Source organism: Oncorhynchus kisutch, linkage group LG12 (genome assembly GCF_002021735.2).
Source record: "Oncorhynchus kisutch isolate 150728-3 linkage group LG12, Okis_V2, whole genome shotgun sequence".
Lineage (NCBI taxonomy): Eukaryota > Metazoa > Chordata > Actinopteri > Salmoniformes > Salmonidae > Oncorhynchus > Oncorhynchus kisutch.
In genome coordinates, this window is record NC_034185.2 from 46486187 (window position 1) to 46498731 (window position 12545).

At 47.2% G+C, this 12545-nt stretch overlaps 1 protein-coding gene across 1 annotated transcript in view; it reads right to left on the bottom strand.

Moving 5' to 3' along the window:
- Positions 1-12545, bottom strand: part of LOC109901063 (catenin alpha-2-like) — a 651970-nt gene that overhangs the window by 608404 nt on the left and 31021 nt on the right. Inside the window, exon 2 of the mRNA XM_020497062.2 lies at positions 5856-5965. Coding sequence (XP_020352651.2) covers positions 5856-5957 — 102 coding nt within the window. The 5' untranslated portion in view covers positions 5958-5965. The remainder of the gene's footprint in view (positions 1-5855; positions 5966-12545) is intronic.

Sequence of the window (12545 nt, forward strand, 5' to 3'; positions counted from 1 at the left end):
GTCAGGGGCAAGGGGTTAGAGTCAGCACAGGGCCAGACAGACAGGGAGTAATTAAACAGGCTGTTAGAAAAATCCTTTGATGTCACACAAGCACATACACACGCACAAAAACACATGCACCAGTGCACACACTGCTCTAAGCGGAGGGTTATGTCACCGCACAGTCACATTCCATGTGCCACATACAGAGAGCATACATGCACTGCTGAGTAACATAAACTGAACCTATACGACCATACCTATTTTCATGCCATCTAACTAGGCCCATCTCAACTTGGCCTTTCTCGCGTGCTTTCTGTTAGAAAACAAATAAAGAGAAAGACAGAGAACACGGGCTGAGGGGAATGAGATACTCGTGTACTCGGGACAAAGATGGACACTCCCAATCACCAACAAGCAGAGACAAAGTCACGACCTTGTTGCACTGCCAAACCACATGTCCACCTCATAAATCACATTCATCATACTTCACTCCAAAGCCAGAAAGGGGGGAAAGTGGGCTACAATATGCAGCCTCAGTTGAATCTTGACACAGAGTTACATATCTGACAGAATCGTCGAGAGGCCTCAGACATGAGATGGGCCTAGTTAGATGGCATGAAAATAGGTATGGTCGTATAGGTTCAGTTTATATACCAGAGATAAAGACATGCTGATTAATGGGACAGGAGAGCACAGAGCATGGCACAGTCTAGACTGTTCTTTCATATACAATCTCAAACCCGAGTTCTGCTGTTTGGACACTGTGTTGGGCTGAGTTAGCTAAGCAACTGTTAAAGTGTAAACGGCTGTCTTGGTCCTAGTCTGGAGAGACTCAGCCGCCCCGGAGGACTGTGCCCAAAACAGACGAGGCAAGGAAGCAGAACTCACCATCGCTGCTCAGACGTGACAGGGTCGTGATCCAGAGCGTGCGTGCACAAGTGCGAGTGTGAACTTGCACCCCACACACACTTGCGCACATACACACACACACACACACTTCTCTCTCTCTCTTCCTCAGAGTGGTAACAGACCTTCCACGGTGGCTGAGGCGGACAAAAGGGCATCAGTGCTCAAGCATGACTCCACCTGGCCTTTTCCCCCCCCGGCTAGCCAAGGAGGAGATGAACCCTTTGGATCCCTGTGTGCTCCTGGGTGGCAGCAGCGCTTGGTTACCCACAGAGATGAGCCTGACGTGTGTGTGTGTGTGTGTGTGTGTGTGTGTGTGTGTGTGTGTGTGTGTGTGTGTGTGTGTGTGTGTGTGTGTGTGTGTGTGTGTGTGTGTGTGTGTGTGTGTGTGTGTGTGTGTGTGTGTGTGTGTGTGTGTGTAGGTGTGTGTGAGAGAGAGAGAGAGAGTGTGATTAGCTCTCTTTGATTAAACTAGCGCTTCTCGCTAGCTAGCAAGAAGCCGAGCCAACTCATCCCTGTCAATGCCATTCTAAGTCTATTCACAAAGAGACTGTCCATCCATCCATTCACACATTGATTTCAGTCATTTATTTAACTTGACCTGCCTGAGATTGAAGCCCAGAGAAAATATTTTGGTCTATTAAAAAAAATATATATATATATTTCTGGTCTATTAAACTCAATGGTAGTGTGAATGCACGGCAAGTGGCACTTGCATTTCAACACCGAGGGTTCTTGAAGGTCGGAGTTACAGATGGCTGAAGTTAATCAAATGTGAAGTGCGCGCAGTCTCTCAGATAAAAGATGAAGCAGAATTAGTTCTGAAGTTGAATCACTGGTAAAGCTTTAGAAGTCTACGTTGGAGTGAGTGCTAACGACTGATCTCTGTTGGAGACCATGACATTTGGAAAAGTTTGAATTTTGGCAGCACTTGATTTCACAGGCCTTGAGTGTGATTTCAGATCACTTCGTTGATGCAACTACTGTAAATAAGGCTAATAAACAAATATGAGAACTACCCTAAACTATCCCAAACATGGAAACTGTCCAAAACTAGCCCATAATATGGAAACTAGTACATTTGAAGTCGGAAGTTTACATACATCTTAGCCAAATACTCAGATTTTCACAATTCATAACATTTAATCCTAGTAGAAATTCATTGTCTTAGGTCAGTTAAGATCACCACTTTATTTTAAGAATGTGAAATGTCGGAATAATAGTAGAGAGAATGATTTATATCAGCTTTAATTTCTTTCATCACATTCCCAGTGGGTAAGAAGTTTACATACACTCAATTAGTATTTGAAAGCATTGCCTTTAAATTGTTTAACTTGGGTCAAACGTATCGGGTATCCTTCCACAAGCTTCCCACAATAATTTGGGTGAATTTTGTCCCCTTCCTCCTGACAGAGCTGGTGTAACTGAGTCAGGTTTGTAGGCCTCCTTGCTCGCACACGACTTTCCAGTTCTGCCCACAATTTCTCTATGGGATTGAGGTCAGGGCTTTGGGATGTTCACTCCAATACCTTGACTTTGTTGTCCTTAAGCATTTTGCCACAACTTTGGAAGTATGCTTGGGGTCATTGTCCATTTGCAACCAAGCTTTAACTTCCTGACTGATGTCTTGAGATGTTGCTTCAATATATCCACATAATTGTCCTTCCTCATGCCGCCATCTATTTTGTGCACCAGTCCCTCCTGCAGCAAAGCACCCCCACAACATGATGCTGCCACCCCCGTGCTTCACAGTTGGGATGGTGTTTTTCGGCTTGCAAGCCTGACCCGTTTTCCTCCAAACATAACAAGGGTCATTTTGGCAAAACAGTGCTATTTTTGTTTCATCAGACCAGAGGACATTTCTCCAAGAAGTATGATCTTTGTTCCCATGTGCAGTTGCAAACTGTTTGGGAGCAGTGGCTTCTTCCTTGCTGAGCAGCCTTTCAGGTTATGTCGATATAGGACTCGTTTTACTGTGGATATAGATACTTTTGTACCCGTTTCCTCCAGCATCTTCACAAGGTCCTTTGCTGTTGTTCTGAGATTGATTTGCACTTTTCGCACCAAAGTACGTTAATCTCTAGGAGGCAGAACGCGTCTCCTTCCTGAGCGGTATGAAGTCTGCGTTGTCCCATGGTGTTTATACTTGCGTACTATTGTTTGTACAGATGAACGTGGTAACTTCAGTCGTTTGGAAATTGCTTCCAAGGATGAACCAGATTTTTTAGGTAGATGTCCTAACTGACTTGCCAAAACTATAGTTTGTTAACAAGAATTTTGTGGAGTGGTTGAAAAACCTAAGTGTATGTAAACTTCCGACTTCAACTGTACATCCATCTACCTTCCTCACTAAACTGTTAAGCCAAAATAGGCTGTAGATACATCTACTGTCTGTGTAGACACATGCACAACCAATACAAGCCAAAAACGTTCTCTCATCTCTCCTTTACCCTCTTTTAACCCTTCACCCGCTACTCTTCTTTGCTCCTCCGTCTTCTCTTTCCTTGTCTGTTTCTCTTTCCTCTTCTCATTGAAGCGGCACGGTACAGATGAGACAACCGCTTGACAGATAGTTGTCACAGGCCGTGACAAAAAAAAAGTTCACATTTCATTCAAAATCAATTCTATCATCCCTGGCAAATATAAAAATGGGCGGAAGAGGAGGAAACATATGGGGGGGGGGGGGGGGGAAGTGCCTGAAATGAACCAAATCAATCACACAGACTTTGCCTAAGCGAAAATGTTTCCTCTCCTCTGTTTCAAATCAAATCTCTCTGTTGTCTCCCTTGGGGCTGCGATCTTAGCGTTTCCCGCCGCTGCCCTCTTTGGAGACCGGCTGTCTTCATGAACTATGTGATCGTGTAATAGATGAAGTATAGCATATTCATATTTTACTGCACTGTTGAGCTGCAGTATAGTGACCGAGGCTATCTTACTAAGTTGGCCTCAGTCTCCGTCGGAGCCTCATAGGAGAGTCAGGAAGTCCCTTTACAGGGAGGGGGAGACTATCTATGGTGGAAGCCTCACACAGCAGCGAGAGGAAGAGGGCAATGCTCCACTCCCAATGTTCATTAACACACACACTAATGTCTCTCTCATCCACAAATAGGCTAGACAAACAAAAGCTGACTCTCTCATCTCTAGCTCAGAGCAGTGTGGCGTGTGGTTTATTATCTCTGCCTTGTGCCTCCCAGCGTGGGGGGCCTCCTATGGGAAGCCCTCAGCCACATCACGTTCTGCTGACCAAACTCTAGCAACAGTGTGTGTGTGTGTGTGTGTGTGTGTGTGTGTGTGTGTGTGTGTGTGTGTGTGTGTGTGTGTGTGTGTGTGTGTGTGTAATACAATGTTAACCAAAGAACTGCCGGTGACTTTCAACTGTCCTTGCCATCGTCACCACAAAACAAGCAGCACATACCCACTAGGACTACTAATGAACTGGCGTATGACTAGCAACCAATTGCCACACAGCACTACAAGCTACACGTTCTGGTTCATTTTGCTTCATCACAGAATACAGGCTAATTCCCGCAACCTTGTCCGAAACTTTTTGCTTTCTTTGGAATAACAAATCTCAGTGCCTCAGAAGGGGAAATCAAATTCCATTCTCTATTTTCTCACACATCAAGTCATGCTTTAAAGATCGCACGTGTTTGGCTGTTGTTGCTTGCTTGTTAAGCCAGTCGTCCAGGGACGCCAGAACCATCCGTCACTAACCCAGAAATAAAATCAACAGCAGAGATTAAAGAGAGCGGAAATTATGCTTGATACAATGGGGCAGACCGAAGCTGGCAAGAAGTGTAGAATCGATACTTCCAAAACTCTCAAGGGGAAGCTGGAGTAAAGGGGTTGTAGAATACAAGGCTAAACAGTAAGTCTAGCATTTTCAAAACAGATACGGACAGTGTGTGTGTGTGTGTGTGTGTGTGTGTGTGCGCGCGCGCTCTGCTACCTGCTGCCTGCCCGGAAGCTGCAGGTTTATCAAAGCTGTTTTAGAGAAGCGGTTGCTAAGCACGCTAGTTTCTGGGGAATGCCTCTATGGAAAGAATAACTTTTATCTTTTGAATCCTTTCCCATACAGAATCTCTCTGCCTGCTGCTCTTTTAGTCATTCCAGCATGTTGTCAGCTTTGTTGTCAGCTATAAACAGAGAGTGTGAGTTTGGCTGGGTTTGATCCCAAGTCTCCTGTGCACCACAAGACTGTTAGCCCAACAAGCTAAAGCCTAGGCAGCATCCCAGGCAAGGTTACTCATCACAAGACTGTTAGCCCAACAAGCTAAATCCTAGGCAGCAGCCCAGGCAAGGTTACTCATCACAAGACTGCGTTAGCACAACGAGCTAAAGCCTAGGCAGCAGCCCAGGCAAGGTTACTCATCACAAGACTGCGTTAGCACAACTAGCTAAATCCTAGGCAGCAGCCCAGGCAAGGTTACTCATCACAAGACTGCATTAGCCCAACGAGCTAAAGCCTAGGCAGCAGCCCAGGCAAGGTTACTCATCACAAGACTGCGTTAGCCCAACGAGCTAAAGCCTAGGCAGCAGCCCAGGCAAGGTTACTCATCACAAGACTGCATTAGCCCAACGAGCTAAAGCCTAGGCTGCAGCCCAGGCAAGGTTACTCATCACAAAATCATGGTTCGCGGGACCACCTCTGATAAAACTGTCTCTCACTAGCCAGATGACTCCGTTGATCCAACCCCAGTATAGCTTAGATTTTTAATAACCAGTGACTTTATTACCAGTAAAACCAGAAAGCGTCTTACCTTGTCGCTAGCTATAATCAGTAAGTGACCAGCTGGGTTTACACCAAGGTCTCCGGGCGCACCGCAAGACAGGTGAAGCCCAAGGCTACAGTTTAGGCAGCACGGTTACTCGTCACGCGATCGCGGTTCGCTGAACCACCTCCGTTACCCACAACTACTATGTTAGCCCGGGGGGCTGAAGCCTCTGCCAAAGCTATGTGTCCCTACCTGTGTGACCAGGGGCTCCAGCAACCGCTCCACGGTCAGGGTGCGGATCTCCAGACTCTTGGGGTCCCATTTCAACAGGATGGGGGACGTAGCGGTGGTCATGGTCTCTGCTGGAGGAACAAACAAAGAGACAAGTTAGAAAAACACACGTATTTGGTTAGAGGCAAAACAAAAGAGAGAGAGAGAGAGCGAGAGAAAGAGAGAGCCCGTATGTATGAGCTTGTTCTTTCAGCGGCGAGGCCTTTTTTGAAGAATGCCCCGTTTATTTCTCCCTCCATTCCTAGGCAGTGACCCTTCATGCACCATCGTCAGCCTGTTTAAAAGAGGGACGGATTAGAGAGTGGGAAACTGAAACGGAGGAGCTTGGTGGAGTCGCTTTAGAGCTTCGCGTTTCCTTTTCGACGGGGAGAGACAGAGGAGACTAGTGGGATGGTGGCAAGCGCCTCAAAACATACTCGAAAGAGAAGCATATCAACTCTAAACCCCCGGTTCAGCCAATAAGTATCAAAACTGGGGAAACAATGGAGACTTTCAACGTATTCCTACTTCTGCAAACCTGGGCTTGGACCAGAGAGTCTCTACCATAGCCGTGGGAAGTAGTTTTGGGGTGGGGGTGCTGCGATTTAGCAACAAGAATTGCCAGCGCCGAAGACGTCTAAATCGTTCCACTAATCCAGGACTAGTAGACCCAGTGCAATACCCTTTGTGAAAACATTTCAACGAAATGTATTTGAGTGTTTACCTGCATTTATAACTCGAGTCGGATAATTATCTGTACAAAACAGTTCATCTGATATCTGTGGAATGTTAAAAAAAAACACTTGCTTGACATATGTTTTCCAGTTTGAGATACTTAGCAAATTGATCTGTGGAAACAGAAATGGTCTATTCATTCCTTTTTCCCCATCTTAGTAGACACTCTTATCCAGAGCAAGTTACAGTAGTGAATGCATGCATTGTCCCATGGGAATCGAACCAACAACCCTAGCATTGCAACCGCCATGGTCTACCAACTGAGCCACATGATCACACCACATGATGTCTCAATGTACTCAATGACTGTATTGTGCATTGTTTTTCTTCTTGGTGATGGAAGGTACAAACCTGGATGACCAGCCTATGTACTATACAGTAATGTATTTACATTAAGTGGTTTGGAATAACTGTAAATTAATAATGCACGAGAAAAAGTGGTTGTTTTCCATGTTATTTGATCAAGGAAAAAAAAACAGAATTTGATGTTGTAACGCTTGTCGTCTGGGGAAGGAGAGGAGGACCAAGGTGCAGCGTGGTAAGTGTTCATATTTTAATGAACACTGAAAACAAAACAATAAACAACCAAGAACCAGACCTGTAAGGTGCAACACAACACTAAACAGAAAATAACCACCCACAAAACACAATGGAAAACAGGCTACCTAAATATGGTTCTCAATCAGGGACAACGATTGACAGCTGCCTCTGATTGAGAACCATACCAGGCCAAACACAGAAATAGAAAATCATAGACAAACTAACATAGACAAGACAACCCACCCAACTCACGCCCTGACCATACTAAAACAAAAGACAAAACAAAGGAACTAAGATCAGAATGTGACAGTACCTCCTCCCCAAAGGTGCGGACTCCGGCCGCAAAACCTGAACCTATAGGGGAGGGTCTGGGTGGGTGTCTGTCCGCGGTGGCGGCTCCGGCGCGGGACGTGGACCCCACTCTACTATAGTCTTTCTCCACCTCCTTAACCGCCTCCGTGGCTTCTTAAGAGCGACGACCCTCGCCACCGACCTCGGACTGGGGACCCTAGCCACGGGTCCTGAATGGACGGGAGATTCCGGCAGCGCTGGAGTGAAGGACGACTCCGGCAGCGCCGGACAGGCGGGAGACTCCGGCAGCTCCAGAGTGAAGGGCAATTCCAGCATCGCCGGCATGACAGGCGGCTCTGGCCGCTCCTGGCTGACAGACGGGAGACTCTGGCAGCTCCTGGCTGACAGACGGGAGACTCTGGCAGCTCCTGGCTGACAGACGGGAGACTGTGGCAGCTCCTGGCTGACAGACGGGAGACTCTGGCAGCTCCTGGCTGACAGACGGGAGACTGGCAGCTCCTGGCTGACAGACGGGAGAATCTGGCAGCTCAGGACAGACGGGAGACTCTGGCAGCTCAGGACAGACGGGAGACTCTGGCAGCTCAGGACAGACGGGAGCACCTGTAGGGAGAAGACGGAGAGACAGCCTGGTGCGGGGGGCTGCCACCGGAGGGCTGGTGCGTGGAGGTGGCACCATGATAGACCGGACCGTAAAGGCGCACTGGAGCTCTTGAGCACCGAGCCTGCCCAACCTTACCTGGTTAAATGCTCCCAGTAGCCAGGCCAGTGCGGCGAGGTGGAATAGCACGCACTGGGCTGTGCTGGCGAACCGGGGACACCATGCGTAAGGCTGGTGCCATGTACACCGGTCCGAGGAGACGCACTGGAGACCAGATGCACTGATCCGGCTTCATGGCACCTGGCTCGATGCACACTCTAGCCCGGCCGATACGAGGCGCTGCAATGTACTGCACCGGGCTATGCACACGCACTGGGGACACACGGCATAACAAGGTGCCTGCCCGGTCCCTCTCGCTCTCCGGTAAGCCCGGGGAGTTGGCTCAGGTCTCCTACCTGACTTAGCCACACTCCCTGTGTGCCACCCCCCAAATACATTTTTGGGGCTGCCTCTCGAGCTTCCAACCGCGCCGCCGTACTGCCTCTTCGTACCACCGCCTCTCAGCTTTTGCTGCCTCCAGCTCAGGCTTGGGGCGGTGATATTCTCCAGCCTGTGCCCATGGCCCCTTGCCGTCCAGAATCTCCTCCCATGTCCAGGAGTCCTGCGATTCTGGCCGCTGCTGCTGCTGCCCGTTACCACGCTGCTTGGTCCTTTCTTGGGGGGTGGTTCTGTAACGCTTGTCGTCTGGGGAAGGAGAGGAGGACCAAGGTGCGCGTGCTACGTGTTCATATTTTAATGAACACTGAAAACAAAACAATAAACAATCAACGACCAGTCCTGTAAGGTGCAACACAACACTAAACATAAAATAACCACCCACAAAACACAATGGAAAACAGGCTACCTAAATATGGTCCTCAATCAGGGACAACGATTGACAGCTGCCTCTGATTGAGAACCATACCAGGCCAAACACAGAAATAGAAAATCATAGACAAACTAACATAGACAACCCACCCAACTCACGCCCTGACCATACTAAAACAAAAGACAAAACAAAGGAACTAAGGTCAGAACGTGACAGATGTTTATGTTTTGTGTCTTTGACCATCATTTTGCACCTTTTGATATACATGTTTGAGGACAGGGTTTTGTTATTTCTAGATTCCATTAGAATGACGATCGCAGAGAAAGAGACAAATCCAAACTATTGAATCCTGCAAGACACTACAGAGGTCCATGTCGGTCCACTAACGCAAGTAAAGGGCCAGTGCACTACTTTAGTGAAAAAAATACATGCAAATGACGAAAGAAATCAGGCAAAAGAACACTGATTGCATTAAAGGGCACCTACACCACTCGCATCTCTACCTATGGAGGCCGCTGAGGGGAGGACAGCTCATAATAATGTCTAGAACGGAGTCATGTGTTTGATCTATTTGATACCATTCCACATCATTACCACGAGCCCATTCTCCCCAATGAAGTTGCCACCTACCTCCTGTGAACTCGGCAGTTAAAGATTCACAGTAAAGACACCTCCACGTTAACTAGAATTGAAGAGTCTGTGCTGAGATTCTTTAATGTTGTTGTGTTGAAGTGTTTTTACTCAGCCTTGAATGTGATTCAGGGACACCTCGCACTGTTTTTGCCTACTGCCTTCAAACCCGATTGTCATTCAGAAGAGTGTGTTGGCCTAGATTTGTCTCTCAGTCTCTATCATTCCTTTCGGTGGGACCGAGAGCGAGCGAGTGGGATTCTGATTACTAAAAACACATGTGGGTACAAAGCTTGAGCAGTGGCTTTGAAGAACAGAGCTAATATATGCAGGTGAGTCTCTGATTAAGGCAGGAAACTGAGGCGGGGAGACACAGGCAGGGATCCATTTGGAAATATGAGAGAGAAAGAGAGAGAGCGAGAGCGAGAGAGAGGGAGAGAGGGAGAGAGAGGGAGAGAGAGAGAGGGGAGAGAGAAGTTTGGCTGAGGTGAGTTGAAAAGTACAGAACTAAGTGGAATTCCAATGACCACCATTGAAAAAACCCTTAGGAGTATATAGCTGAGGCGAGAAGTACCACTCACATTTAAATTAAGTCTAATCCAAATCGGTTCTATTAACAAATTAGCTACCTATAATTCCGAAGAGTAATACCAAGCTACACACAGATGTGGCCATACGCACACACACACACACACACACACACACACACACACACACACACACACACACACACACACACACACACACACACACACACACACACACACACACACACACACACACACACACACACACACACACACACACACACACACACTGAGGCAAAGTCTAAACCCTGACATATGCTTGTGTAGGGGCCTCCCCCTATAGACTATACTATTGTCAGTAGGGGGATCTGACTCTGGGGTTATTTGGGGTCGATAGAGTCCACAGCAGAAGGATGGAGAGGGGCAGAGGAGGGAGGAGGGAGGAGGGCTGCCATTACCATGGGAACGTGATGCTAAGCAACACTCCAGTCCAATGTTGCCAGCTGGGGCATGTGGGCGGGGGTCCAGTGCCTCTGTCTGGTGGACGGGGACGGGGGGGTTGAGGGAAATTGAGGGTTCTGGACTAAGGGCTTCTAAAACAAGGCTGGGAGTGAATAAAGCCTCTGGGAAGACTGGCCAGCATTAAGCTCTCCTTCTCTTCTATAGTAGATAAATATGCTCCACATGAAGTCTACACCTACAAAGACAACATCTTGCCTACTAGCCTAAATGAGGAATATTTCAAACAGTATCACATGAACAGGAAACACATTGCATAACAGGCCTTGTAAGAAGCCTAATTGAGTGGCTCTTCCCACACAGAAATGAGACATAGAAGTGAAGTGTTTATTTTGAAATGTCAGGAATTGCCCAAAATACATGTAGGCCTTTACAAACTCCTGGAATTAAACCCCAAAATAAGTGTCCTTTGCAGTGAGGATGAGTTCAGACAGACTGCACACACACACACACACACACACACACAGACACACACACGGGCAGAGTCGCACAGACACACATACACACACGTACAGCAGAGTAAAGTGTGCCCTCGCTGACATTTCTCTGACATTCACTGACATTTGTGGAACAAACATCAGAAGTAATGTATGTTTACAGCCGGGGAGAGGTTCATTAGGTGAAGCTAACTTAGAGAAAATAAATGCAATCGCTCCTCCAGACGACTATTCCCTTACAGTCGGTGTCCACTTACCCGCGAAAATATCCACTATTTTTGGTTGTTGTTGCATTAAATGGTCCCCCCAGTTCTCTACTAGCTTAGACCAACCCATGTCGTAATTGATAGCACAGGGAACCCCACATGCAAGAGACCAGAAATGTAATGCGTTTTCCCCTGACGTTTGATCTCCCAATGAATGTCCGTTGGCAGCCCGAAACAGAGCGAGCCGAGTGACAAACGCCTCTAATTGCAAAACTATGTCCAATGATCAACTATGAAAATACACCGGGAAAGAAAATACCGATGTGGAAGTAGCACTGGATTATAGCGCACACGTTCTACTTGCTACTCAACAGACATCACTCAGACCTTGTCCTCAGCTCCCCTCTCTCTCCCCGCGGGCGGTACCGTTTCATACAGGTAGACACGTTCAAGTACAATTTAAGACAGTGGGACAACGAACAATAATGGACAACGAACAATAGTCATATGCCTTTCTGTGGAATTACTAATGGCTCTGGACACTTGGGAACTGTCAAGGGGGGCGTATTCCCTTCTTTTCTTCTCCAGAAATACCCCGGAGAGGAAGAAAGGAGAGAAGGAGAAAAAGAAAAGTACCAACACCTGTAACTAATGCAACTGTCGACGCCATGGCAACAGCGAAAGAGAGTGGCGCTTGTCGATGGTTCCGTTCCAAATGGCACTTTATTCCATATATAGTGCATTACTTTTGAAGAGGACCCTGGCTCTGGTTAAACGTAGTGCACTATATAGGGAACAGGGTGCCATTTTGGGACGCACGAAACCTACGCTACACAATGCGTTACTTTGAACTCGTATGTAACGCTGGACTATGAGGTCTGTATTAGGTAATGGAAGAGGTTGCTATGAGGAGGTATGAACAGGTATGAAGTGGAACAAAGGATTGAGTTAGAGATAGTGTTCAGATAAACTAAGGATATTGAAGTGGTTCAGGTGAACTAAGGATGTCTACTGAACAAACGCATAAACTCAACATGCAACCATTTCAACGATTTTACTTAGTTATAGTTAATATAAGGAAATCAGTCAAATGAAAGAAATTAATAAAGCCCTAATCTATGGATTTCACATGACTGGGCAGGGGCACAGCCATGGGTGGGCCTGAGAGGACATAGGCCCACCTACCTGGGAGCCAGGGCCACCTTCTAGGGAGCCAGGCCCAGCCAATCAAAATGGGGTTTTCCCTACAAAAGGGCTTTATTACAGACAGCAATAATCCTCAATTTCATCAGCTGTCCGG